Source organism: Brachionichthys hirsutus, unplaced genomic scaffold (assembly GCF_040956055.1).
Source record: "Brachionichthys hirsutus isolate HB-005 unplaced genomic scaffold, CSIRO-AGI_Bhir_v1 contig_976, whole genome shotgun sequence".
NCBI lineage: Eukaryota > Metazoa > Chordata > Actinopteri > Lophiiformes > Brachionichthyidae > Brachionichthys > Brachionichthys hirsutus.
In genome coordinates this window covers 954,227-981,026 of record NW_027180316.1, presented here as the reverse complement: position 1 = coordinate 981,026, position 26,800 = coordinate 954,227, and the positions used below count along the sequence as shown (strand labels likewise).

General features: G+C 42.3%; 1 protein-coding gene across 1 annotated transcript in view; it reads left to right on the top strand.

The window, feature by feature from the left end:
* The first annotated feature begins 7,811 nt into the window (after window positions 1-7,811).
* The window catches only part of LOC137912514 (glutamate receptor 4-like), a 71,513-nt gene continuing 52,524 nt past the window's right edge, over window positions 7,812-26,800 (top strand). Inside the window, exons 1-2 of the mRNA XM_068756665.1 lie at window positions 7,812-7,905; window positions 10,108-10,266. Coding sequence (XP_068612766.1) covers window positions 7,812-7,905; window positions 10,108-10,266 — 253 coding nt within the window. The remainder of the gene's footprint in view (window positions 7,906-10,107; window positions 10,267-26,800) is intronic.

The window sequence follows — 26,800 nt, the reverse complement described above, 5'->3', positions numbered from 1 at the left end:
GCCATCTGCCAGCTCGTGGGGACGGCACTGTGATGTGTCAAACAGTCTGGATCTGGCCTACCTTGACAGAACCTGGGCAGAGCTTTTAAAAACGGTGTGTTAAAATCTAGGACCATTAGACAAGATGGTAATCATTATCTGACAGTCACCTTGGGATGGGACTTAATGGGTTTGGCAACTTGCCTTGCTAAGTCATTTGTATGCCCGTTCTATACCATCTCCGCAAAGACGCAGCAGAGAAAGAGGCGATGAGGACAACTTAAGACCTCCAGACTCATGTACAGCCAAGTGTTGTGAAGTCCAGTGGTGCAAAAGGTGATATTTTACACACTACATCAAATTAATTCTAATCTCATTTTGAAAATAATCATGCAGAAAATTCATAAAGCTGAACTTTAGCATCAACAAGCCCCAAGAGTGAGATAGAAGGGAGGGGTAGCGAAATAAATTTCAAATATGAACTGAAGAAAGCAACAATGAGAGGATCTTCACTTTTTTTTTTTTTACTTGCTTTGGAGTTCAATGTTTCTGAGCTCAGAAGTTCTACCTGGAATCTACTAGAAACTCTCTTCCAGTTTTGGTCACATCCCTGCAGTCTCTCGGCACCTCTGGGACCACTTTGTTTTCATTTCCCCACATCTGTTCCATAGCACATGACTATTATCTCTATATGCATGCTTTCATTCTAATGAGTAAACACTCTTCACACGTTAGACGATGTCAGATTTAAAGTAAAAAAGAAAAGGAAATGCTGTTACGTTGTCTTCTCAAGACAATGATGCACACAACTGCACCGGCTGAATCTCTGAATTACCAGCTACCTCGCAGTTCCAGCTGCCCGTAATTTAGCCTGACGTTAATTCTTGCCGGTAGTCATATTGATGTGGCACGCTGCCACTCGGTCACTGAATCAAACCATAATACCATTTATTTACAAGTCACGGTTTATCGTCACAGAGTGCTCTAATTTGACAGGTCCAAGAGAGACCAGAGTGGAGTGGGTAACCATGATGGGGATGTTATTTCAGCCAATCACCAGTGCTCTGCAAAGACCTTCAAATGCTATTCAAGCGGTTCTACTGCCGCAGAACAAGCTGCCATGAGCAGCCACCATTCAGCCACTTATCAAGGTAGCCACGGGTGATTATTAGTATTTAATTTACTTTGTTACATTGAAAGAAATTCATAGTCAGAAGATGCATGCTTGTTTTCAATATCTAGGAAGGATGTTGATAAAATATTCTGTTTACACATAGGAGTATGGATTTGTGTAATAATGAGATGAACATTTCTTACAGCGTGGGTTGCATGGTGCCTTCTTTCTTTTCTATGAAGAAATCAAGTCTCAGGACCTGAACAATTATGGCTTCATGTTATAAATTCACTGTTCAGCTGCTGCCATTGACTCGCATTGATCCTCACCTTACTTGGAGTAATGTGACAAGTCTCCAGCTGCAATCTTACAGCATAACGCCATCAATTGATTTGTATCCGCTAATATGCTCTCTGTCTTTTTCTGATAAGATGTAAAATAGCCACTGGGGCAGTGGAAGGAGGGGGGAAATGAGTGGAAAAGAAAGAAAGAATGAAATGATTAGGGGGAAAGTGCGATAAAAGAAAAGAGAGAGATATTCTTCAGCAGGACGAAAGAGTAAAAAGTGATTTAGCTTGGCAGTGGAGTTTGAGTTGGCAGAAAGAAAGGGCTTCAGGGCAAAAAGGAGATGAAAGGATAAAGTAGAGGAAGGATACAGAGAGGATTGACATTGCACTGATATAACCCTGTTTGGTGTGCTGGAGGGAATGTAGGATGGTTAAAAGAGAGATGAAAATTTGGACGAATGGAGAGAAGAGGATGAGAAGTGGCAAACTCAGCAAATTTGTAAACGGGTCCTCAAGACAGAACCGGTGATCATTTTGGAGTGGCACCAAATATCATTATTATATGGGCATAGAAATCTGTTTAATGTGGCAATACAGATATTTTTCTAGAACATATAGCTCTAACATATGGGCTGTTTATACTTCTCGGTGAATCAGAATGCATCATCAGTTGGGGACAGGCAGTATTCAAGGGGAAGCCCCTTCCACCCCCTCCAAATCCACAGCTGGGAATGAATAATAGGTGGTTTTGCCTGAGGAAGAGCATAAGGCAGGAGAGGTGTGTTGAAGATGAGAAGGGGACGCAGGAGGAGGTGATGGGTGGGAGAAAAATGGCATTTACAGTGATCAGTTATCATGTGGAGCTGATATAGGAAGAAGAGGAGAAAGGGTGGGCGTGTAACTAGAGATGAAAGTAAAAGGAAAGGTTAATCTAGTCAGCCTTTGTAAATTGACAGGATGACCGCTGGCACAGCTGCAACACAACAGCTGCACCGTAGCCTAAAAGGACTCGTTAAATAGACAGACACCAAATATGATCTATATAGGAGGAGATCTTTCTTTGATGACCGCCCATTCTTCAATGGAGCACGTATGAAATTATAAAAAGAGCCACACTCAATTTACTCATTGTGACTTTGTGGTTTTGTAATGTTGTCAAGCTGAAAGACTGTCAGTATTGGTGTGTTTTAATTTACAGAGTGGACAGTGTAGGGAGGCAGTAAGCGTGTCTGATTCGCTGCCACTGGGAAATAATACACTCATTATGTTGTTGTGAAGAGACACACGAAATATGTCAGTGACACACACATTAAAAAGGGTCAATATATGGCCAAGCACCTGGAGAGATCAAGGTCATCTTGCAGAGGGGGGGCTATCGGGCCACAGCTAGCCACGCTAGCATCTCTGAAGGTGTATGTTGAACTAAATCCAAATGTCAGGTAACGTGGACTGGTATGCATACTATGACAATGATGCCATGTTGATGTTTAGCAGGCATAGTGCTAATTGTGTTCAGTAGCTCAGTTAGCACATTAGCATGCTAATGGATGATTAATACAGGCAGCTGTGGCTCCAAAGCAGAGCCAAGCATCGACTAATTGCAGGATTGGTAATGGTTGATTACCCTTGGGCACAAATGCCTCATGAAGGTGCTCGCGTTTGAGCCAGCACCTTGTATGGCATCAATTTATGTGTGAATGGATGAATGAGAGGCAAATTGGAAAGCACTTTGGAAAAATGTGCTACACTGATCAACCATGACAATATAAATACCTGCTTAATATTGTGTTCTGCCAAGAGAGCTCTGACCCCATTGAGGCATGGCCTTGCCAATACCTGTAAGGGAGGTGGCGTGGCCACTGTCTAGGATGCAACCACATTAATGGGAGGCCCCATCGCATCCGACAAGCGCATTGCCCGAAGCACCACATTCCCATTCCGCAGCGCATCCTGGTGCCATCCCTTCCACTGCTGAGAAACACAACCAGCTGTCCACATGATGGTAAGGAAATTGTGACTCATCATGCCAAGCCCAATGGCCTGTTTTTCCTCTTAGGCCCATTGTAGCTCCTCTGAAGGGGTCAGCGGACTCTGACCAGTCGCAGGCATGCAGCACAGAAAGCTGTGATAAAACCAGTATGAACATTTTTTTAGACATTTGTGCTGCAATAGTAGACACTATAAAATAATAATACGAATAAGAAAGCCATTAGAAGTAATGCTTTGGGAAGCGAGAATGTCTTTATAAAATCTATTATGAATACATCCAACAAATGTTGAGATATTTCAATCGGGACCAAAATGTCGAGAAATTGAGCAAAAATAAATCAATACCGGTAATGTCATGCCCAGAGCCAAAAGGCTGAAGATATATAAAAGTCTTGCTCTGTTCTGGATTATGAGGAAAATGATGGTCTGTTTGAGCTTCATGACCATAAATCTCTCTCTGACTGGGGGGGTTGAAATGTATTTCAGTCATGGTCCATTTTTAGCAGATGAGACGGATAAGATTCCAGCGTGCGAGGTATTCCATGTCTTGCCAGTTGATGCTTGTTAGTTTGCTCTCCAAACATGCGCTGCCGTCTCAATCTGATTAAACACTTTCTGCTACAGGAATCGTTTGATTTGTCGACAGAGGTTTTCTCCGTGATGTAACGATGATCATGAGTCAGATGTAAAAGCTAATATCAGGGTATCAATTACAACGTGCCTTTAGGACTGTGCACTGACAGCTCTTTATTACCAAGGTGGTATATTGACTGTGAACAAAGTAATGGACTTTGGCCCATCCAGCAGTGGGAGAGTTTGCCTGGGAGGCAATTGATCTATGGATGAATGGATTTAGATGTATTGGATCCAGATGTATGGATTATACAAAGCAATATTTTCAACTGTGACATCATCCATATTGATTTACCGGTAGTACAAGGCGGACAGAAAGGTGTGCACTGCTATAAGTGTGTGTAATGTTAATGTAATGAGAAGATATTAGTCATACATAAGCGCTAAACATTATTCCTTTTAGGCAGCACTTGAGAGTTGATTTTTTTTTAAATTCATAAATGATTTTTTTTTTTTAAACTAAAAATGCCCTACGGGTTAAATGAAACCAGGTTGTTCAGTGCTGCATTAAAAAATATTCCCCAGGATCACAGACCATTTTCTGCATTTTTAAACAGCGTTTTACATGACATGAACAGACTTCCTGTTTGACGCATCATTCTTTAGAATCAGTAGCTGGTTTTATTGATCCTCGATCTTCTGCTGGTCATCACATACAAACCACCCCTCTCAGTTTGTCTTTTTTCGATTGATTTGCTTCGATTGAGCAGGTTTAAATCCCAGTATATGAGCCAAAAGACCATACGTTTGAGTGCAGTTGAAGTTCTGGCACAGATGACAATCCCATTCAAATCTCGAGAGAGGAAGACAGTAAAGAACCAAGGAGAATATTCACATGTACAACCTTCTTCCTCTGAGGTTTTCCAAAGTATGCTTATTTTCTGCCTGCTGTATTGGAGATGACAAGTGTATATTCACAATTATCACAGTTTCATGCTCTAAAAAATAGTAAAACCTTTAAACACTTTAAATCTTATTCTCAAATTATTAAGATAAGAAAAGAATGCATTCAAATGATCCTTAGGCTTTCTTTTGAATGTCCTGTTTCATATGCATCATATTGCCTTGTTTACCTGTATGTAGTAATGACAAAGAATAAAATAGGGATATCCATAATTAATATTTTTGCAAATGCATTTATGTCATGTGGAGTTCAACAGGAAATAACACTTGTAAGATGCCTTGAAACGCCCACCTATAATCACCCCTCGGTACCAGCGTGATATTCCCACAGGGAGGCCTCACAAAGGTGCTTTGTCTCAGTTTCTGCATTAGTATGTGTGCCATGATGCAAGAAGATTAAAAATGCTTTATTGAAGCTTACAACATGTCCTGACCTTCGGTACCATTTCCACTTTTTAAACAGTCCACAGCACAAGTAAAACCTGAGGTCCCTGGAGGAAAACTCACTTTTAAGAGACTCTGGTAGAGCTTGTTATCACATTCATTGGCATTCGTCGTTGTGCAGATGGTTTCATTTTGGTCTGCCAAGAGAAATTTGGGGAAATGACTTTGGAGGATTTTTTCCTGCACACTGGCTGTCTTACGAAACCAGCACAAAGTATGGTGGCTTTATTATAGCGGAGATGAAGATGCTGAGGTTCTCCTTGAGATTCAACCATGACCAGGTTGGATAGGATTAGAAATGAGGCAATAAGAGGGACAGTGAAGGTTCTACGTTTTGGAGACGAGGTCAGAGAGGCTAGACTTTGATGGTTTGGACATGTCCAGAGGAGAGACGGGGACTATATCGGTAGAAGGACGCTGAGGATGAAGCTGCCAGGGAACAGGGCTAGAGGTCGACCCAGGAGAAGAGACATGGACGTAGTGAGGGAGGACATGAGAGTGGCTGGTGTTGGGGAGGACGATGCAAAGGACAGGGTGAGGTAGAGAAGGTTGTTATGATGTGGTGACCCCTCGTCCATCCATCCAGAGATGAGGATCGATGTGGTATTGAAAACACATTGATAGATTTTTATATTTGGTTATTTTGAAGGTCAACATTTCAATATAATCATTGCAGTACTAGAAGCATCATTAAGGCTATGTAGAAACAGATGGAATTTTGCCTGAAGAGGACGTGTATGCAGCATGGGGTCACTTTCTAATTAGTGCATGCTTATCTAGAGACATGCAGCAAATCAGTGTCCTCTCCTGTTGTGTTGTTTTGCTTCCAGCAGTGTCTGTAGATTCTGTCTGTGCTGTCAGAGTGGCACATGGTGCGAAAACGGTTGAGCCAGAAGTTCCCCTGTTCCCTGAACGCAGCGCAGTCAAATTTAATTTCAGCACCATGGACAGAGTCCGGCAGTCGGGGGCTGCACGCTGAGTTAGAATTGTGTCTCAACACAAAACGTGTACTTATTCTGTGTAGCCTGCGTTAACATCCACTGTTAAAGCGCGCACATACAGACGATGCTACAGTCTGGCTTCTTATTGTGGCTGTAAAGACGATGAAGTTGTGCCAATAGCTTCACTCAGATCATAAAGTCAACTCCAACCGGGACTCGAGCCCGTGTGTTGTAAAGAAGAGTCGCGCGCGGGGACGTGAAATGTAAAACCAACACGCACACATATATGCTGAATTCGTATTTCTATCCATGCATGAGTTCCTCTCCGCTCTGCAGCCGACTGGGGGGATCCCACTCGGAGTCTGACAGACCGCATCCTTCACTGGGACGCGGCGTGATCCCTTTTATTTGGCCATCTGGAACAACGAGTTTGTGCTCTCCACCGTGGAGCCGCGCGTCTGTCCGTTTTTACCGCCGCGCCACCGGCAGGCTTGGCATGCAGAGCGCCTCTGAAGGAGCTGCGGCAACAGTACGGCTCAGAGGACGAGCCTGCGCTCCAGGCTGGGCTTCATCCGCAGCGCACCAGATGTTTGCGCTCATGAGGTCGCGACTTTAAACATCCACAACGATTATGATGTCGGCGGGTCCCCGGGACGCCATCAACGTCCCCGCAGCTGTAGGCGGCCCGAGGTTTCCCTTATGTCACCTGCTCATTTTGGTGGGACGCACCCAGGCAGCTGCAGAAGTCGACCAATGCGTCAGGATGGATGAATGCGTTGAGACGCATGCAGGCGCAACTCCCCGTCTCCCTTTTATACTTTAGTCTGCTTCACTAACGAACTAGTGAAAAGTACTAAAATGAAAATGGATCAATTTTCTTTTATATTCTGTCTTTATTGCGCGCATAAACTATAACAATGTTAACAATCCATTATTTGGGGAAGTGGTTGCGGATATTAAACATTAGTCCTGCTGCAGATAAATTGAAGCTCACAAAAAGGAGATAAGATCAAAAGTAGTGAGCGCAAACACGCACAGTCAAAGGAATCCTGTTTTTGCCTTTCCCATTGCTGAAGCGTTTGAGATGAATTGTTGGCGCGAGTTCAAGACAGTAGCGCGATGGAGATGAGGAGAGGGGTTAGTGTGAAGAGAGAGAAGCCGAGCATCTGAAGAGGGTTAAGAGAGGAGGAGAGAGACGGGGCGCGCTTGTCCAGTCCCTTCATGCAGACTGTTCTCCGCGCTCGCCAGTCATTCTAGCGACTTTCCCCACTCTTTCTCTCTCGCCGCGTCTTTGCATGCGCACCGGACGCACAGCTCTCTCCGGAGCAGACACTGCTGCTGTGGAAGAAACGACGGGAGCGAACGAGCCAACCATGGAATAAGGATACCGCTGGACCAAACGAGGGGAAAACCTCTTTCTTCTGCTGCCCTTTCTTTTTTTTTCTTACGCCGTTTCCCGTTCTCCCTTCTCCCACCTCGATGTCTCTCAACAGTTTCTGAAGGGATTGAAGGACAGAAAAAATGAGGAATATAATTTTTTATTGGCACTTTCTCGGGGTGTATTCCGCCCTTTGTGGATTGGCGATGGGGGCTTTCCCTAGTTCTGTGCAGATAGGTGAGTTGCTGGTTTTTGCGCACGGACACTTAAGACTGAATTTTAGTGGATTTTGGCACACAGCGCTCACCCATTAAAGGAGCTTGGACCGGCACGCTCCAAAACACAGCCACTAAAAACTATTTAATTTCATGCAAGAATTAAAGAATTAAGAAATGAATGTAGACGTTTAAATAATCTTATTTCTGTTTGGTTTTATGGAAATGTCTTTGCGCTCACGTGAGATCTGACGCATCGTCTCTGCTGTGACTTGTATGTTTCATATATAGCTGCGCGCTCACTCCTTTACTCTGCACTATCCTTTTACTTTATTTGTGAGTTGTAAAGGCTGCTCGGCGTCCTTGAATGCATCAGCGAGCTTTGTTCCTTCAGTCTTCATCACTATTAAGACCCTGCAGTCCCCCCCCCCCCCCCCCCCCCCCCTCTCTCTCTCTCTCCCCCCCCTGCCCCTTTTCAGCTCCTCTCCTCTCAGAGAGAGAAGCCTATCTTTCATCCCACCTTACAGTTTAGAGATAAAGTTAACTAAACCTGGATTCATCCGTCTTAGTGCATACAGACCACATCATCTCTCTCTCTCTCTCTCTCTCTCCCTTACACACACAAGCGCACACACTTCTACAGGCATATGTGTGATAATTAATTCACTGCATCACTCCTTTTGTGGGGGAGTGGGGAGGTCTTATAATGAGATCGACTCCTTGACTCTGTCACCCTACAGCTGCCAATAATGCAGCTGCTGCTTCACACACACACACACACACACACACACACACACACTTATCTTCATGCCTATACACATGCAGTCATAAAAATGCACACATGATGCATGCTGAGTACACAGCTGCAAATTCACATTCGTTTGCAGAGTACGGGTGCAGACACGGAAAGCACATGTGAAAATGCATGCATGTGAGCACACACACACTGCAAAAAGCATGTCAGCATACACGTGCACGCTTTCTTTCTCCCCCACTGATACACACGGAATCATTCACTGGGCTCTTCAGTTCACTCAAGGAATTATTTGCATATCTCTGCATTGCACATTAGTGTAATGTCAGTGGAAGCACACACTCACACACACACACACACACATGTGCATTATCCTTACATGTGTAAGACAATACAGTCAGAGACTGAAACAGAGGAGAATGTTGGTGAAATATCTTACAGAAACTGGTGCGATATCAAGAAACTTCTCCACTCCTCATGCGGTCGAAGTGTGTGTGTGTGTGTGCCTCAACATAAGCCATACACATGTGCATTTACACATAAACTGAAGAGTGCATCTTGGTTTTTTTAGTGTCTGTCTTTGATTACTGGTCTTCTAAAAGGCATGCAGAGCAAGTCTGAGAAACGCAGCTCACTCTCTTCCAACACAACGTCGAGGCTGGACGGCCTGCCGGTGTAATCCAGTCCAGTCCAGTTGAGTTGAGTCTGATCCCGTTGAGCTTAAATCACAGCCATTTATAGCAGTGATATCAGTAGCAGTACAACCCGACACCAGGTTCAATACTAGTAATGAAAATATTAGATACAGTGGATGACTTTTATCTCTGGTCACGTCGGTCCTCATCCTCATCCTCTGTTTCTTTTTCTTTTTGGATGCCATGCCATCAGCTTCACTGCATCTTATCTTCTCTCCCCCCGTAATAATTTTTCACTTTGTCGGGGGGGGGGGGGGGGGGGGCATATTGAGAGACATTCTCATTTTTAAAGGCCAACTGACATTTAGAGCTCGCCTCCGCCTCCCTTTCTTCCAGCGTGGCCCATGCTCCGCCCTTATTAAGATGACACCTTCTGATCGGGTTGTCTTATCTGCCCGCTCCAACTCATTATCCCTTTGACTGCTTGCCTTTCACTTGTCTTCTTTTTACGCTCCTCTCCTCCTGTCCCTCTCCTCCTTTCTCTCATTTCATCAGCGAAGTAGTCAACGTGGGTATACAAGTGTCTTTGTTTCTCATGGTTATGTGTGTTTGTGAGGGAGGGCGTGCTGAAAGACAAATGATGTTTAGCAGCAAAGCTAATGAAGATCTTGGCTTTTTCTATCCCCCCCCCCCCCCCCCTCCCATGCCATTTATCTTTCATTCTCCACATTTCTCCCCATGCCATCCAAACACTCTCCACCCCACAATAACTCATGTGCTCTCCTCGCCGTCATGGGCTTATCTTCGCCGTCTCTCTTTGTCACTCTCTCTCCAGGTGGGTTGTTCATCAGGAATACTGATCAGGAGTATACGGCGTTCCGACTAGCCATCTTCCTTCACAACACCAGCCCCAATGCTACCGAAGCTCCCTTTAATCTGGTCCCGCATGTCGACAATATAGAGACCGCCAACAGCTTTGCCGTCACCAATGCTTGTAAGTACAAAAATTCCTGCAAGGGACTTAAAATTCTATTTTCTTTTTTTAATTTTTGCTGTCACCATGATGGAAATTTCAGTCTTTGCTTTCTGACTGTAAAGATTGATTACATGTTGTTTAAAGGCTCATATTGCAATGTTGTCATCTTTGTTTTAGTGGTCCTTCACGGAAGTGGTTTAAAATCTGGCTGGTCTAAGAAGTCGTCATTCTGAAATGTTGATTTTAAATCCCAAATCACATTTTAATGACTTTGACATAAAAACTCTCCCTGCCAGGCATTTCAAGGCCATTTCAGTGATCAATTTTGCCAATTCTGGTCAATACTGTTTTTTAATCATGCCGTATGTGCTTCACATCTTTTCCCAACTAGCAGCATCCCATCTGCGAAGAGTGTAATATCACCCATCACAATTATAGCTTAATGCAACTATAAAATTAGTCTCGGAACAGTTGGAAACTGTGATGAAAATGGGTCCTTTGTGTTCAGAACAGAGATGAGCAGTTGCTGCAAACGACCTCTCTGATGTTTAGAAGGATGACGGCTAATCTTTTGACATCCCTGTCTGTTCGTCGAGAGTTGAAATCTAATCCCTCGCACTCCCTCTTGACCGAGAAGCCTGCAAGAGAATGTATGTGATGTTTGCTGGATCCAATCCAAACATGTTTGGCTGTCATCAAAAGGAAATTGCGTGTTGCACTGCACATATTTGGTGGGTGGACTTTCTCTACCTGTGCTGTAGCCCTCTGTGGACTTAAGACATTTGGTTTCTTGCTCTCTGGCACCTGCTGAAGTGTTTGCACCAGATTGATCTAAATAAATGATGCTTCCTGAGTGTCTTTGGTGTGTGCTTGCGAGTATTTGCCTCAATGAAATTAGAGAGAATCTTTAATAGATACCCACCATGCATTTCTCGCTGTCGTCTTCCTCCTGGTGCGATATACTCATATCGGTGCAGGAGAACAGGCTACGGTTATGTTAGCGCTCGCTCTTTGATTCAGCACAATCACAGCAATTAGAGTGGCGTGCCTCTGTGTGTGGCGGTTATGTTGATTAATGAGGTTGGCTTGATAATATGAAAATTAATTTCCTTTATAATACAAGGGTGTACACAGCTATATCACGTGCCTTCAGTAACACGCTCAAAATGTGCTTCCACCTTACCGGTATATGGGATGCAATTCTGAGCGATTGTACTGATCTGTAGACCTGCTTATCTCATCCAATCGACCGGAGGTGATGTTAACTGTGGGAGGAGCAAACAGAATCAATAAAACAATGGAGTACTTCTCCTTGTGATATTATGTTACAGCGTTTAACACGATTCCTAACGTATCTCCATGATGACTGGAGACACAGGCCGCTCAACTGTCGGGCAAAGCTACAGAAAATGCAAGATGATATTTTTCAGAAGAGCGATTCCAACTCTGTAAGGTTTCCAGTAATCTCTGGTAATTGAGCGGTGTTATGTTTCACCTGGGGACAATACGTTTACAACACCAGGTTCCATTAGCATAGGATTTAACTGCAGCCAAATGCAAGCCACACCAAATGATAAAAACTGGACAAAGCAATTCCTTGGCTCTTGTATAATGGCCCCACATGAGCGATTAGACTCGTCAATGCAATCTTCAATGATTTTAACTTACATAGATTTTCAGCCTACACTTTCTCCCACCTATAGCTCCAAGCATCATCACATGCTGCATCTATTTAAACATTTTGAGTGGGACTGTACACCCTGGGCATGCAGGTATCTATTATATATTGTAATGCAAGGAGTTTAAATTCTATTAACAGTGAGTAAATGGGGTGTTATGGGAGAGGATTAGGCTCAATCAGTTTGAAATGTAATGTAATTTGAACCAAATCCAGCAGGTGTTTTAAAATGTCTGCATGACCTGAAGCTCTGGCAGCTGAGATATATAAAGGCGTCTGCAGGAAAATTCATTCTGTCGTTGTTCTCCCAGCCTTGTTGCTGCTACATCCACTTCAACCTCAGTGACCCGCCAGAGTTTTAGTCGTAACAAATTCATACTGTGTAGCCGTATGCTGTTAAAGCCAGAGAGCTTTGTTTTAAACCAAAGTAGGGTGAAGAACGTTCTCATGCAGAAGTGACTACAACCGTGCACTTGACATTGAACGTCACCACCAATGTTCCCTCTAATTTGTCATGTGTCTGAGCAAACACACGAACACCCTGAGCAGTCCCTTGGTTGGACAACGCCATAATAATACATTTCATTTAAACACATTTAACATTTGAAAGCAAATATCAAAGTGCATAATAGTATAAAATTAAATAACATAAAACAAGAGATAAAAATCAACAAGCAATGTGTGTGCTGTGGTCTCGCGAGAGTCCTGTAACTCCTCGTCTGCAAAACACAGTTTATAACCTAGTTTTTCCTGTGTCCGTCTCACTTCTCCACTGGTTGCGCACTTTGTTCCGGTACAAAACTCCTGTCTGTTTCTTTCACAATGGAAAACGAGCGTCGCTTGAAAAAGTAAAAATCACACCCAGTTCCACCGTTTTTTCTTCTGTTTGCGCTCAGACATTGTGCTCATTCCATCTTAAGAGAATCGCTTTTCCTTTTTACTCTGGCTTGGTGAGATGATTTGCCACCGTCCGTTGTTTTTGTCATTGTCATAAAGGGTTGACATAAGCAGCACTTCGTATCATAAGCGTGTCTTCCCTCCACATCGGCCACACCGCTTTGTTAGCTAAAACACCTGCGGCGGCGGCGCATTAGGACGTCGATCAATTACGTTGATGATCTGCGTAAAGATTTACGTGAATCTCATCATTCGCCGGAGCAGCCAGTCACCGGTCACTCACTGAAGCACAGTGGAAAATAGCGCAGAATTAATTTTTACGTGTTTATGTTATTTTCAATTTAGGTTGTATTTTTTTTAGTGCGCAACGCAGATTTTTGCTGCGCGAAGACCGTATCAGCTGTGCGTAATTACACACGAGCGCACCTTAGAGGGAACATTGGTCACGAACTGTCAGACACTAAAAATGAGCGGTTCTCATTGACAGTCCGAAACTGACAATGACAAACATTTGAACGTCCCAGTGGAGACTTGGGGGTCAGCAGGACACCAGTGATACCAGTACCAAGTTTTATGGTCCATCCTTAAAAATCCATCAACAGCTATAAAAACACTGGCAGGCGTGCTCCTTACCATTAAATCCCTTATTTTCCGTCCCAGTGCAGTGAAAACTGGATGTGCTCTCTAATATGCTAAAAGTTTATTCAAGCGTTGCTGAAACCGCTCCCCGTCAAATGTGCAATTTATTCCTGTTGGGGTAAGCTGGGTTAAACTAACGGATTTCGAGCCCAGCTGTTTGAGGTAATTAAGCAACCTATTTAAAAATGAAACCATATACTTATGACCAATGTTAAAGATTTATGCCTTCGTGGACGGTGTGGAGAGACGGTTTGGGCCTTTTTGTGGGACTCGCACACGTTTATACAGAGTCAGTTTCATCCTTCGGCCTTTGGATGGCATCTTGTTACTGTCATACCGTTTTCATTTTGTCTTCCTCTCTTTCTGTTTGGTTAGGTCTATTCCTTCATAGTCACACACACACACACACACAGGCCCAACAGCAGGAGAGATTGGGAAATGAAACTCTTCAATGTGAACTTTCTGCTCTCTCTCCACATTCTACACCAATTCCCTCTACCTTCCTATCACTCTTTCCATCTGGCTCTTGCCCTTGTGCTTTACACTTGTTCTAACTCTCCTCTGTTACTGACCCCCTTGTCTCCTCATATTGTCCCTCTCTCTCCTCCTTCGTCTCTCAACCCCTCATCATTTCTGTGCCCGCGCTCCCCTACGCAGAGGCGTGGTGAATGGATCTCTAAATTAATCCCTGACTCTTGCTCTGGGTGGTGAACAAAACGCTTCACATTAGAATAGGGACCTCTGCCTCTGACCTTGGCCGGTTCCTCCCCATTCTGGTATTCAGGAAGCGTGAACGGATCGTAAAAAAAAATCCCTCGTCCCTGCCATTTTCTCTTTTCACAAAGAACTACAGCTGCTTTTCTTGTCTCATAGTCAAACATGCATTTATGAACCTCTCCGTGTTCTTTCCTGTGTTTGCATGCATATCGGTGCACCTGTTAATTTTGTAGCACATAAACACATATCTCCATGTAGTGGTGTATTCATTCTTCACTCTGTCCTTGTGGTGTTTGTATTTGTGTATCTTTTGTTGTGCCTGCGCTGCATTATTCCACTGGGCTCGCCACTTCGTCTCAGGTCACTGGCTTATAGAAAATAATGAACGTGTGACAAAAAGCTGCAGTGTGTGTGTGTGTGTGTGCGCGTGAATGCAACTGTGTGCGCGGGTGGGAAAACAACCAGCTAAGAGCGAATGTGAAGATAGACTGAAAGTGATGAGGTGAATTAGGGATGGAGGAGAGCGAAACGGAGAGGTGAAGGCTGATCTATGATCCCACAGCTGAGAAACACAACAATGTGCTGCTATGACTGTAAATGTGAGTCTTGATATGTGGGATGATTCTTCTGCTTCAAATCTTTTTTGAAATAAAGACAAAACAGAGCTTGTACTCTGCTCTGCTCTGAAAGCTGCTGTACAGCTGCAGTGATGCATGAGGATAAGGATGATGCACGCCGTGGTGGTTCACACGGTTGATTTCCTCATAATTCATCGAGTTAATGTACAGTAGATCATGTCTATAATGAATCACTCACAGATCTATACTGCTAATGCATTTAGATGGAGTCTGCACCTGATTATCTTTGACAGAAACTGTCTCTGTCACAATATCCTTGAGGTGTCAGTCTGGTTCTGTCAGTCAAGGACAGAGATAATGAGCGCTGAAATGCAAAGGCGATTATGTGTCCGAGTTAGGGATGGTATATTAGACCTGTGCTCAAATTCCCATCTTAACATTATTGATTTGCTGCATTTGCATTAAAATGGTATTTTAGTGAAATATTTACACATCACCTCTGTGCACCTCCTTGGATCTCCCGTTGGCCATTAACACGCAACACTGATCTCAGTGCAATTGCAGCACCAGGATCTGCATCATACGAGACCAGCGTTCAGTAGCAGGCAGGGTGAATCGATTGCATAAACGCTGCTGTGTGGGAGAATGGCAAGCTGTAAAAATAAAGTGCAGGAAGTTGACCTGCTGCCCCTTTTATTTTAACGTATTGTTGTTATCTGGTGAATTTAACAGTAATGCAGTTAATACAGTCTGTAAACACAGGAGTGACAAAGGTCAGTCGCAGGTAAAGCTTGATGTATAGTTCTGTTTTAATGGTCTTTACAGCGTAGCCAATACATGCGGTCGCCATAGCAACTGCTTGTTTTTACCAGGTGATTCTGATGCTGGACGAGATTGTTGAAAGTGAAGATAACATTAAGGAAGTTGAATATATATATATATATTCAGCTGTTTTTTGCAATTATAATATATATATATATATATATATATATATATATTATAATTGCAATTGTGTTCACACTTAACCAGGGTTGAATGACTGAGCCACGCAGTTTAGGTTGAATACCCCGGTACCTGACATTCATAGCTGTGAGAATAAAATGACTATATGAATGAAAATAATAGAAACAGCTGAATGTGTTGCAGTAACTTTGATGTCTCACACACACTGGGTGGTTAACAGTCATTAGATGCAGACGTTCTGGGAAATTAGCGGATAGTGGCAATAAAAGTTTAGCATTTTCTTTGCTAACTTATTGGGCGCCTCTAGTTTATTAGATCCTAATTTGGTTTTGCTTGATAAAACTCTTGATAAACTTCTCATAGAAGAAACTGTATTCCTGGGATGGATTTAGGCATTCATTTTGAAGTAATATTTAGTTTTTATAATCATACATACAAAGCTCATTTGGTGTCCCCTGACTGCTCCCTGAAGAATCTCTTCTGTTGCATCATTTTTATAGCAGTTATGAACAAAATAGATGGATAGGAAGGCAGCCTGCCATCAGTCGACAGGCTCAGCCAGGGATTGTCAGTGGATGATTGACACCAGTGCTTAAAACATTGTTTTTATTTTCAGTGGTTTTTATTAATAATCAAATATAATATATGCATCTTCAAATTTATTGTAATGGATTTATATTTCCAAAGCCAAAATCAATTTTTTTCAGAATAAAAAAAAATAATTACAATTCGCTCACACGCTTTTGAAAATAAAATGCAATCAGACATTATTTTATTTCTGATCTGATGCCGGTATCATGACGCACGTTCACCATCCCAACGATATCAGACGTTTTTCTTTTCAAACAAAGGCTGTTATCAACTAATAAGTAATCACAGGTTTTCCTCATCGAGGTCTCCCAGAGGAAATCTAAAGATCACAAACATGGATAGCAGAACGCCATGTAGGAAGTGCTTCTCCTTTAAATTGATTCTGTAGCTATATGCTAATCTCAAATCCTGCTCCACAGCTTCCTGGCTCCATGTTAGCCATTGTGTTAACAGTTTTCTTTCCCATCACAGGGCTTCTATGAGCAGTGGTCTCCTCAGCCTGTAATAATAAAGGATTCACTGACAAAATATGCAGGAAGCTATCACTTCTTTTTTGTTACACCTGGCATTGATAGTAGTAACTAATAGGATGGTAATATGGCACTGAGTGTGTCCAGCCCCCGTCTAGTTTGATTTATGAGCTGTACATGTGACAAACTACACACAAAACATTCTTATCAGGGCGAAGTAAAAGCCAATGTAACATGCAGTTTGGAAATTGATTCCCTGATACAAAAGCAGCACTAAAATTCAGTTAATGAGCCCGTGTGTGTGTGTGTGTGTGCGTGCGTGTCCTTGAGGCGAGATAAGGTAGAGTGAGACAAGTCTTCTTCCAGGTTGTTACAGGCTGGAGAGCCTGAAGCTTGGTTGAGTGAAATCCTCCCACATAATGCCGCAGCGTTCAGCCTGCTTCTGCAAAGGGAAAAACATTTTAATCAACTAGATGTAGAGAATGTCCGCCAGAAGGATGGTCGATGGAAAGCGTTTATTGTGAATTCAAGGTTAGCTCCTTATGTTGCTCGCCTGTTTGTTCAAGCGCCGTCAGTAATGAATGGTGAATAATATTATTAGTCCATGCAGAAGTCTCTGAGAAGAGCCACGCTCCCTCCAGGTAATCTGACATCACCGGGATAAAAGGCAGGCCGCGTCTCCTTAACCCACTCGCTGACTCACACCTACGCACTAATATCCACGCACACACTCCGCCAGTGCATGGGCCGCCTTCCTCTAATGCATTTCATTAAGACCTCTATTCTCCCGCCGGGCACGATAACTGCGCTGTAAACATTAGAAATGTCTCTTTCTTCTGCGTTTGTTTTTTCACGCTCCGGCGTTTGGAAGATGAAAAGCACGAAACGAGATGACAGGGGATTTTAAGTGTTTTCCAACCCCTTCAGCTGAACACAGCGCCGTTTGTGCCGAACAGAGCCATGTACACTGTAATTGTCTTTGACATCTTTTTGCTGTCCTTCACTCTCTGGGCTTAGCTGTTGCTGCTTTCATGTTCCGAGCAGTGGATTTCCACTTCCCTTTCTTCTCTTTCACTCGGCTCCTTTCTTGAACAAACATCCTCTTGTGCATGAAATGCAAAGGTGGCGCTTCCCTGTTGTCTTATCTTCTGCTTCTCCTCCTTTCTTTTCTTGCATCTTTAATTTACGTGACTGCTCACCACTTTCTTCTTTCCTACTTCTCTCCTCTCTTTTTCTGCCATCGTTCATCGTTACTCATTCACTGTGAAGTAGCGTTTGGTGTCAGACGGCATATATGATCATAGTGTACAACCTCATCCCTTCATCTTGAGAATCCACCTGCAGTTTGTCTTGTCATCGCCCACCCGTGTGTGTGTGTTTGTTTCCATGGATTTATGATGTGGATAAAAGGAAGGGTATTAGTTAATATTGATGAGTGCTGCCACTCAGACCTCCTCACCGAGACTCACCTAGAGATAAGAGGCATGACCTTTAAGACACACTCCTCCCACACAGATGCTGACCCTTGCAAAAAATGCTCTCTGTGCTTGTATTATTTAAGTTCAGCTACACCCCTACTGCCCCTTTAACTGGAGTGATGTCGCTTCATACATGCCGGTCACTATTGATTAAAACCTGTTCGCTCATGGGAAACATTAAGATTTTCCCCACACCTCAGAGTCGGCGTCGGCCCTGAACCGATTCATCCCTAATGGCCAATTGGTATTCAGCAAAAGTAATAGATTCCTAGGTAATTCATCTCACACACAAATAGGAAGAGACAGCGCAGGAAGAGAAAAAAGCTATTAAGCTGATCAGAGCGGGAGCAAGGTTCATAAGAGGAGAGAAAGGCTCTCAGGGAAATAGAGAAAAATAATTCATTACGCACTCTGTGCCGATTATTGTGGGGGCAGGCGCATGAGAACACACACACACAAACACACAGCAATGCAGCAGAAGCAAGTCATCCTTAGTGCCAGAAGTGAAGATGGCCGCTGTGAGCGTTTGGATGTGTTTTTGTTTTTGAGTTTACCGGTCTTAGGATTCAGCGTCTTCTTGACAGTTTTGGTATTCATCCTGTTAAGCTCACTGGTATACCTCGGCCTGTGTGTGTGTGTGTGTGTGTGTGTCAGATCCTTCAGGTAGTTACGGTGGTGGATGGATATTTCCTTGTTTCTATTTTTACCTCAGGTATATCTACATTCTTACATTCTTAAGAATAGAAAGATGGAGAATATCACCTCCATCATAATTACAAACACAAACTCTCCTGCCCTAGTTTTCAATTCATGCTGTTCTTTGACTGGAGGGAGTTCTTCCTCCCTCCCCAGCCCCGCTGAGGCACATCATCTTCATTCAACCACCTGACACCTCCTCCTGAGGCAGGAGCGGCCCGAGCTCCACACGGCACCACTTGCTGCCTCACAAGGAGGTGCCTGTGGATTATTACGATATTAGCACAGTATTATATTTATACTACTGCATTAACTACTTATTTACCTCTGCAGATACTGCAGTGCATTATAACATAGAAGATCACTGTGTGGTTGTGACATCATTATCCTGAAAGCATAAAAACACCCACAAATCGTGCTCTGTAATTATTATTTAGTCCAGATTACAGATATCATTGAGATTTTTCTTGTATTTGGGACTACTGTGCTTTTAATATTAGAGAGATTATTTAACTTTATTGTTCTCTATCATGCCATTAAAATACTACTTCGTAGCTAATAATTTCCTAAATCAAATGTGGCACTCCGAACAAAGAGTTTGGTACTTTAACTTGTATGGTAATTTCCATCTAATATTGTTTTTTTTACTGATGACGTATCTACGAGAGATTTAAGACTATTAAATTAAATTAATCCGGTGACGATCTACATATGTCTCCACAGGCTATGACACTGGCGATGTTGACACTCAGAGTCTAGAGCTCTTTATGACACAACTGTTACCTGTTATTGTGAAGCTCTCATGAAATAAGTCTTAATTGGAGCTCCTTAAAAACACAAGTCATCTATAGTCATTATATAAATTATCTGATTCAGATTCAGAATACTTGATGAGCCTCCACGTTCCCCTTAGCATCGCAGAAAAGTTCAACACAAGGTCAAATCCTCCCCATCTGGGTCCCTTTTAGTTGAAGGAGTCACCAGAGGGTGCTTCTAAATGAGATTACCAACTGCCTGAAGGACCCACTGCTGTTTCTTTCTCTTTTTTGTTTTTGTCGAATTTTCTTAAGACAGAGGGCATTGCTCATTATCCATTCCAGATTCATCTATTCATGTCTAGACTGTTCCTGTAAGGTTTGAACAAGTTTGTATTTCTAGACTTTTTCTCGATGTATGTTTTGCCATGACAGAACCCAGACACGGGCAGAACATGTAAACTCCTCTCAGAAAGTCCCCAATTCTTTCTTTCTTCCTTGGACAGTGTAGAGAATAGAGGTGGAAGAGAAGGTAAAGGAGGTCTAAATAGGGTGTATGTACAAATTGTACATACAATGTACTATTTGTGTATATGTTCTTTTTTATCTAATCCCATGCATCTCACAGAAGCTCTTGCTGCTGTACACATATTGTTGTCTGCTTCAACAGTTCAACATCACAGGAGTGTTACACACACCATGAATTACACTGAACTAATTCACATGCACTTAAAGGCTCCATCTCATTCATGGATGGTACTGCATACACACACACACACGTCCTTTCCTGATTCTCCATGAGGCTCTATTCCTCACACACACACACACACACACACACACACACACACAAGTGCTCAGACACTGGAGGGGATGATAGGATGATGGTACAGATGGCATGTTGGAGTAATATTCTCCATATGGGAAGGTAATATCGTCAGAGGAGTCATCTGGGGAGAAGGAGAGAGGGAGATTGGAAGAGAGAAAACGAAGAAGAGCCAAGATGAATTTCTGTTATGCATGGCCACAGGGGACTATTCAAGACCGGATTTTGTAGTGTCCATTAATTGTTCCTTTCATTATGCAAGCAAATAGCAGTAAATGTAGTTTTAAAAGGATTGTGCCACTCTAGTTGTCCATTTTGAGGATGTCATATCCCTTGAGACATAATATGTGGTTTTATTTGGTGTTTATTTGTGGAGCCGTGGTGGTTTGCAGTTTGAATCCAGACCTGGGGCCTTCCCGTGTGGAGTTTGGACGGGTTTGCTGGATCCTCATGTGTCCGACAGTCCAAGAACATGCGACAAAGGTGAAAGGAAGATTATTTATTGCCTAGATGTGAATTGTATTTGACTTATGAGCAATAGAAACAGAATATATGGTCAATATTGGCCATTATTTTCAGCTGCATCACATTTGGTGAGACATTAGGAGGACAAGCAAACACTGCGCAGGAGGAGATGCCAAATTGTTTTTAATTACACCAACATAATTTGTGAAATCAATCAGACTAATGTACTGCACATAATAATTGGTGCATTTGATAACACATTGGAGTGGATTCATATATTGTTGTCATTATGATGGCGGTTTCTGCTAATTATATGAAGATTAAATTCATACGCAGATGCTTTTCGACCATTTTTTATGATGCTTGTTAACATACGATGTGGCATGAGAGTTAGGGTGGAGACCTCAGAGCCATTGTCTAGGGGTGACGGTCTTCAGTCAAGGTTGATCAATATTCCTTGGCAACAGCAGTGATGCTACACGACATTTCATTTTAAACAAGGTCTCATTGTCTTATGTGTTAGACCTGGGGTTATCTGAGTTTGAGCCTCGTCTGAATGAGTGAGGAAGAGCTTCCCAACTGTGAGATAAACAAGCATGACCTCGATCAGAGCTAAAAGAATTGACTCAAGTGTGAATAACATCATTCCTTGAATGATGTCTGAGTAAACTTTGATTAAACAAATGAAAAAAATATATTTCTATCCTCACCAAAGTTTGTTTTTTTCTATTTAAATATAATCATTATAGTAATAACCCCATGCACTAAATCAACTCAGCAACTTCTTAAAAGCAAATGTAATAGATCTGATAGAAATTCTACAAAGTACATCGAGTCTACAAAGGCTTTATAGGCAGAGTCTGCATTTACGTGACCTGAAGAGAATTACAGATTTGAGCTGCAATCACAAGACATTTTCTAATAAATCGTTCTTATTTAATGCATCTTTAGCTCATCTTGAAATAAAATAACAGGCAACTCAGCTTTAGCGTTTATGGCATTCTAAAACATACAAAGTTACTGCAGTATATGTAGAATCATCAGAATTGTCTATTTCATATTTAGGAGACTTTTGTTTCAGCATTGTGTCTTATGGATCCAAACATCCACCTCCTCACAGGCTCATAAATTAGGACTATATGCATGAGGATAGACAAAGACAAAGCACGCAATACGATCACATAATGTGACAAAATCTCAAAAATGCATCAACCTGTGCTTTCCTACAGAGCCAATGAAGATCTGTATCGGAAATCATCAAGACGATCTTCCCTCTTAGGAGACGCTGAATGTCATTCTCTTCCAATGCAGTTTCCAGTTTTGCAGTAACCCCTCAAACAGACTGGAGGATATAGATTGTAGCTTCTTTTTATAGAGCAAATCTATATTTCATGAGATGATTTCTGCATTTTGAACTCCCTTGACTTTTTTCACAATGTTCCTGCTCCAGATGCAGCGTAAGATACAACGCTTGCCAACTGAGGGAAAATGAGAGATGGGACAGCGAGATGCATGTGACAGCAAGCGCACATTAAGCTTGTGAAACATGCTTTTTCTTATTAATGGGTAGAACTCAGTATATTTTCTCTCAGGCAGATTATAGATGGTGAACACGCATCATTTACTGAATCTATGCATGTCTATTTGACTGCTTGGTGCTCGTTCAACCATCCATCGAAACGGTTGTTCGTATCCTGCGCATGTCTTGGCACATTTCTGACATTTTTTTTCTGTGTGCAATTATCTGCCCGCTCTGCATGTGGTTATCTGCATGCAAACAGCTTACCCTCAAGAAAGAGGGAATATGACTCATTATCAAACACGGCTCCCGAGAGCATGATGTGCAGATAGAGCTTTGAATGTGTCTCTGTTCATTTGTAATGATATGTGTATCGGCCCAGGATGCGTGTCAATAGTTTGTGTCAACAGTAGTTTGTACTAAAAAGAAAATAGTGAAGCTGACCTGAAACCAGTAAATACGCAACATAGAACATTTTGCATACACTACTTATATCTTTTCTTTATTGCAGAGCTACAATAATTATTTTTTCCCAATGTCATTAGTGCTGATTTGACTTTGATTATTTTCCGTGGATGAGGCATAACCCAAGAATGGATTTGGTTGGCCAGCAAAGAAAATAGTTTTCCCCCAAACCAACTCCTTGATTATATTTACTGGAATCATGGGGCTAAATTACCCCTGTTCATGTCCTTATTTGGATTTTTATGTTGTTGTTGTTGTCTTTTGGGGGGAGGCAGGGGGGGGGGGAGATTCACATGCATTAATTGGCTTTGGCTGTACAACTATTTAGGATACTGTTGCTATATTGAAAGAATGCAATTTATTTTCATGTACAATCTCTGTTGAGGAAAAATCTGTTGCAGACAGCTTTCCAGCAAGGACATGCTGGTGCTTTGTCTTATTGTATCCGTTGCTACGCACCAGATTTCCATCTCAGGAAAAAAATGAATAAATGACAGCTCTGAATTTCAATAACCTGACCTCAAATCCATTTGACTCTAATGTTAACAGCTTAGGTTACCTTAAATGTTGACTATTTTCTTATGAGGGAAAACATTAGCCAAACATGTGCATATGTTCACCACAGAAGCAGATGCTTGTTATTGGCTGTTGAAACATTGATAAACGCATAAAAGAGGAAACCGCTTAAACAAATGCCTGTGATTTACCTCTATGCTCTGTGGCAGCACCAGAGTAGGCCGGTCAAGAGTTGGGTGTTGTGTTGGACGCGCACAACCATAAAGCATTCCATATTGTCACGGGAAGTTAACCAGCAATGTTGTGATCCCACCTATTCATTCATTGGATGCTCCTCTGTACACTCTCATGCATCTTTTTCGCCGACCACTCAAAAGTTCCACTGGTGCAAAATAGACCGAGCCCCTCGGTCAAAGGAGCTTCAGCAGCGGCTGATGAGAGCGCTCTTCATTGCGCTTATCTAAATGCACTTCATCCTGTGTTCACAGTCCTGTCATTCTATTTTCAAATCTGCCACCGCCACGAGTGGGTTGACATTTAAATGACTTGAGATACCCCATATTTTAGCAGATGATTCCATAATAACAGTTCCCCGGTCTCCTGCTGCCAGAGCAGCGTCAAATTGAAGGTCTGCTGGCCACCTTGTAATTCTTCTCAGGAAAGGCTGCAAGGTAAATTGAAATATTTTGTGAAATACAGAGGCTTGGATAGCATGTGGAAATCTTTGGAAATGCAAAACCTCTTGAGCTAATTCTTTATTCCTTTTTTCATTGTCAAATAATGCTGCACACGTAAACCAAGGCGAGCGTGCAAAGAAGATTTGGCCTGCTGTCATTTTGTAGAGGTCAGCTCAAATGCTTCAAGGAAGATCAAGAAATTTCACAGTAAAGCTTTTTATACAAGAACACCCTTGGGTGTGTGTTTATTCCTGATTTTATGTATGTTTGTCTCAATGGTTTCTTTTAGTTCAGCTCGTCTAACGCTCCGATGGATTGTCCTGAATGACGAGGGGAAATGTGTGTTTAGCAGCACAAGCGCGTGGGAGTGTTTGTGAATGTTCTGTTAAGCTTTCATCTGCAGAGGTTCACCATGCTGCTCTCCTTCCATGTGTGCGTGTGTGTGCGTGTGTATGTGTGTGTGTGTGTGTGTGTGTGTGTGTGTGTGGAAGTCAAAGTGTAGTTACACTGAGGGCAGAGCAATGGATGTTCACGGCAACAAGGTGAAGGAAATGCCTGCTTCCCTCACACACTCCCTGTCTCTTCTTCTAGCCTTTTAACTTCTATTATTCAGATGAGCTTTGCTGAGACAACGGACACACACTGCACGGCAGGTTTTGCACATTGCATGTTGAACATGAAATCTTGCTAATTACACGATGCTCGGTTTTATTCATTCAGTGGGTTTTTGCAAACACAGTTAGACAGAAAGGAGGTCCAATCTGATCCGTGATTTTTATCTGTATGCAATGAAGACTCTAAAGACTATATTTTATACCAGCAGCCCAAGAAAATAACGATTTGGATCAGTGGCGAGTCCATTTGTCTTGCTAAGTAGAACCAACCGTAAATGTAAATATTGGCAGCACACATTTTATTGACTGCGTTTTCACCCATTGAATCATGGATGAACTCCAATCCTTATCTTTTCTCATATACTCAGTTGAAAATTGAGCATAAGTACAAATCCTCCCTTCAAGTCTGAATCCAAGTTGTCTTGGATAGGATGAGGAGCTACAGACTCAGAGGGAGTTAGAAATAGAGCTGGTCCTTCTCTTCCAAAGGAGACACTTGAGATGGCTCTGACATCTGATCAGGATGCGCCTCTGGGGACCTCTGGGGGCCTGTCTTTGGAGGCTTTCTGGACAGGTAGAATTAGGACGAAGCCCCTGGAGAATTTACTGCTGGAATTACATATTTTACACAAAGTAGACACAATGAGAACGACTCCACACGCTTGTTGCTAGCTGGATGATGCGGCGAATAGCATGCCGTGTAAAATCTCACATAGGTGCGCATCTTTGTGTTTTACACACGCAGATCTGGAAATAGCTACAGTACCGTACTGTTCTGTATTTTATATGTTGCCATACTCTATGTGTTTATTTTTTACTCTCAGAAAATGCTCATTTTGAATATAATTAAGTCCGTGTTGAAACTGCCATATTTTTTCAGTACATACTTTCATGAATCTGAAACAACACAGGAGCCTTTTTAGAAGGCCTTCATTGAAGTGATCGATGCTTTACTGGTTTTACCCTGCAGCGATGGGCTTTACTCTCCTCCAAAAGCATGTCAGAGATTGCATGGTCCGTCACATTCCAGAGAGTCTGCAGACGCAGGAGGCATGCCATGGAAATGGCATAAATACAGATGCATTTCTATGCTCTTAATTAAATATCTGTCTTCCTTCTTTCTTGAAGCGATATACGAGACACATTTTTTAGCAAGCAGCAACACTTGGCAGATGCTTGGGGAAAGTGCTAGTCATGGCTCTTACTGTTGCTATGAGACAGTATGACACCATTGGAAGTACAAGGGTCTTTGAATTAAAAAAAAAAATCTGTTTTTGGCAGTTTGAGCAAAAATATGTTCAGCTTTTAGCATTCTAATCTTTTTCATTACAAACAAGGAGGTAAAGAGGCCAGCGACAAACACAGCTCGATTGTGTGCACGTAGACAACTTGCAGCTGAAACACAAAGAACACAATGTGAGACACACAACTCCTTCCTCTGCTTGCTCTACCCTTAGAGGGGTCCGTAGATTAAGTGGAATCTGAGTTGCTGTGATTGCATTGCGAAATCAATAGGCCATTTCAACTGCATTATTAAAATGAAATTGTTTTGTTCCTTGAATTTAAAGTAAATGTCTTGAAAACGAATGAAGGAAATTCTCCCAAATGCAGATATAAAATAAGTGATTTCAAAACGTACCTAGAGAAATTAAGCACACATGCGTTTGTGATATCCTCCGTTCTCCTTTATAATCGAATATTTAACAGCATGTCTTATCTTGCCTTTTTCTTGATCAGATTATCCACTCCTGCTTTTGGGATTAAACACTTATAATATCCATTATGGTAAAACAGCAGCAGCGTTGCCTGGATTTATTTTATCAACTGCAAATTAAAGTAATCTATGAGCTACTGCACCACCTCATTTTGTACATTTTCAGGGAAGATGGAAGTAGAGTTCACGCCACTCTTCATGATCGAACATGTGAGAACTCATTTTGAATACCAGGCGAGCGATTCAGAGATGAATCTTTGTTCAAGAAATCTCTCCGCTTCTCTTATTTTCAGCTCT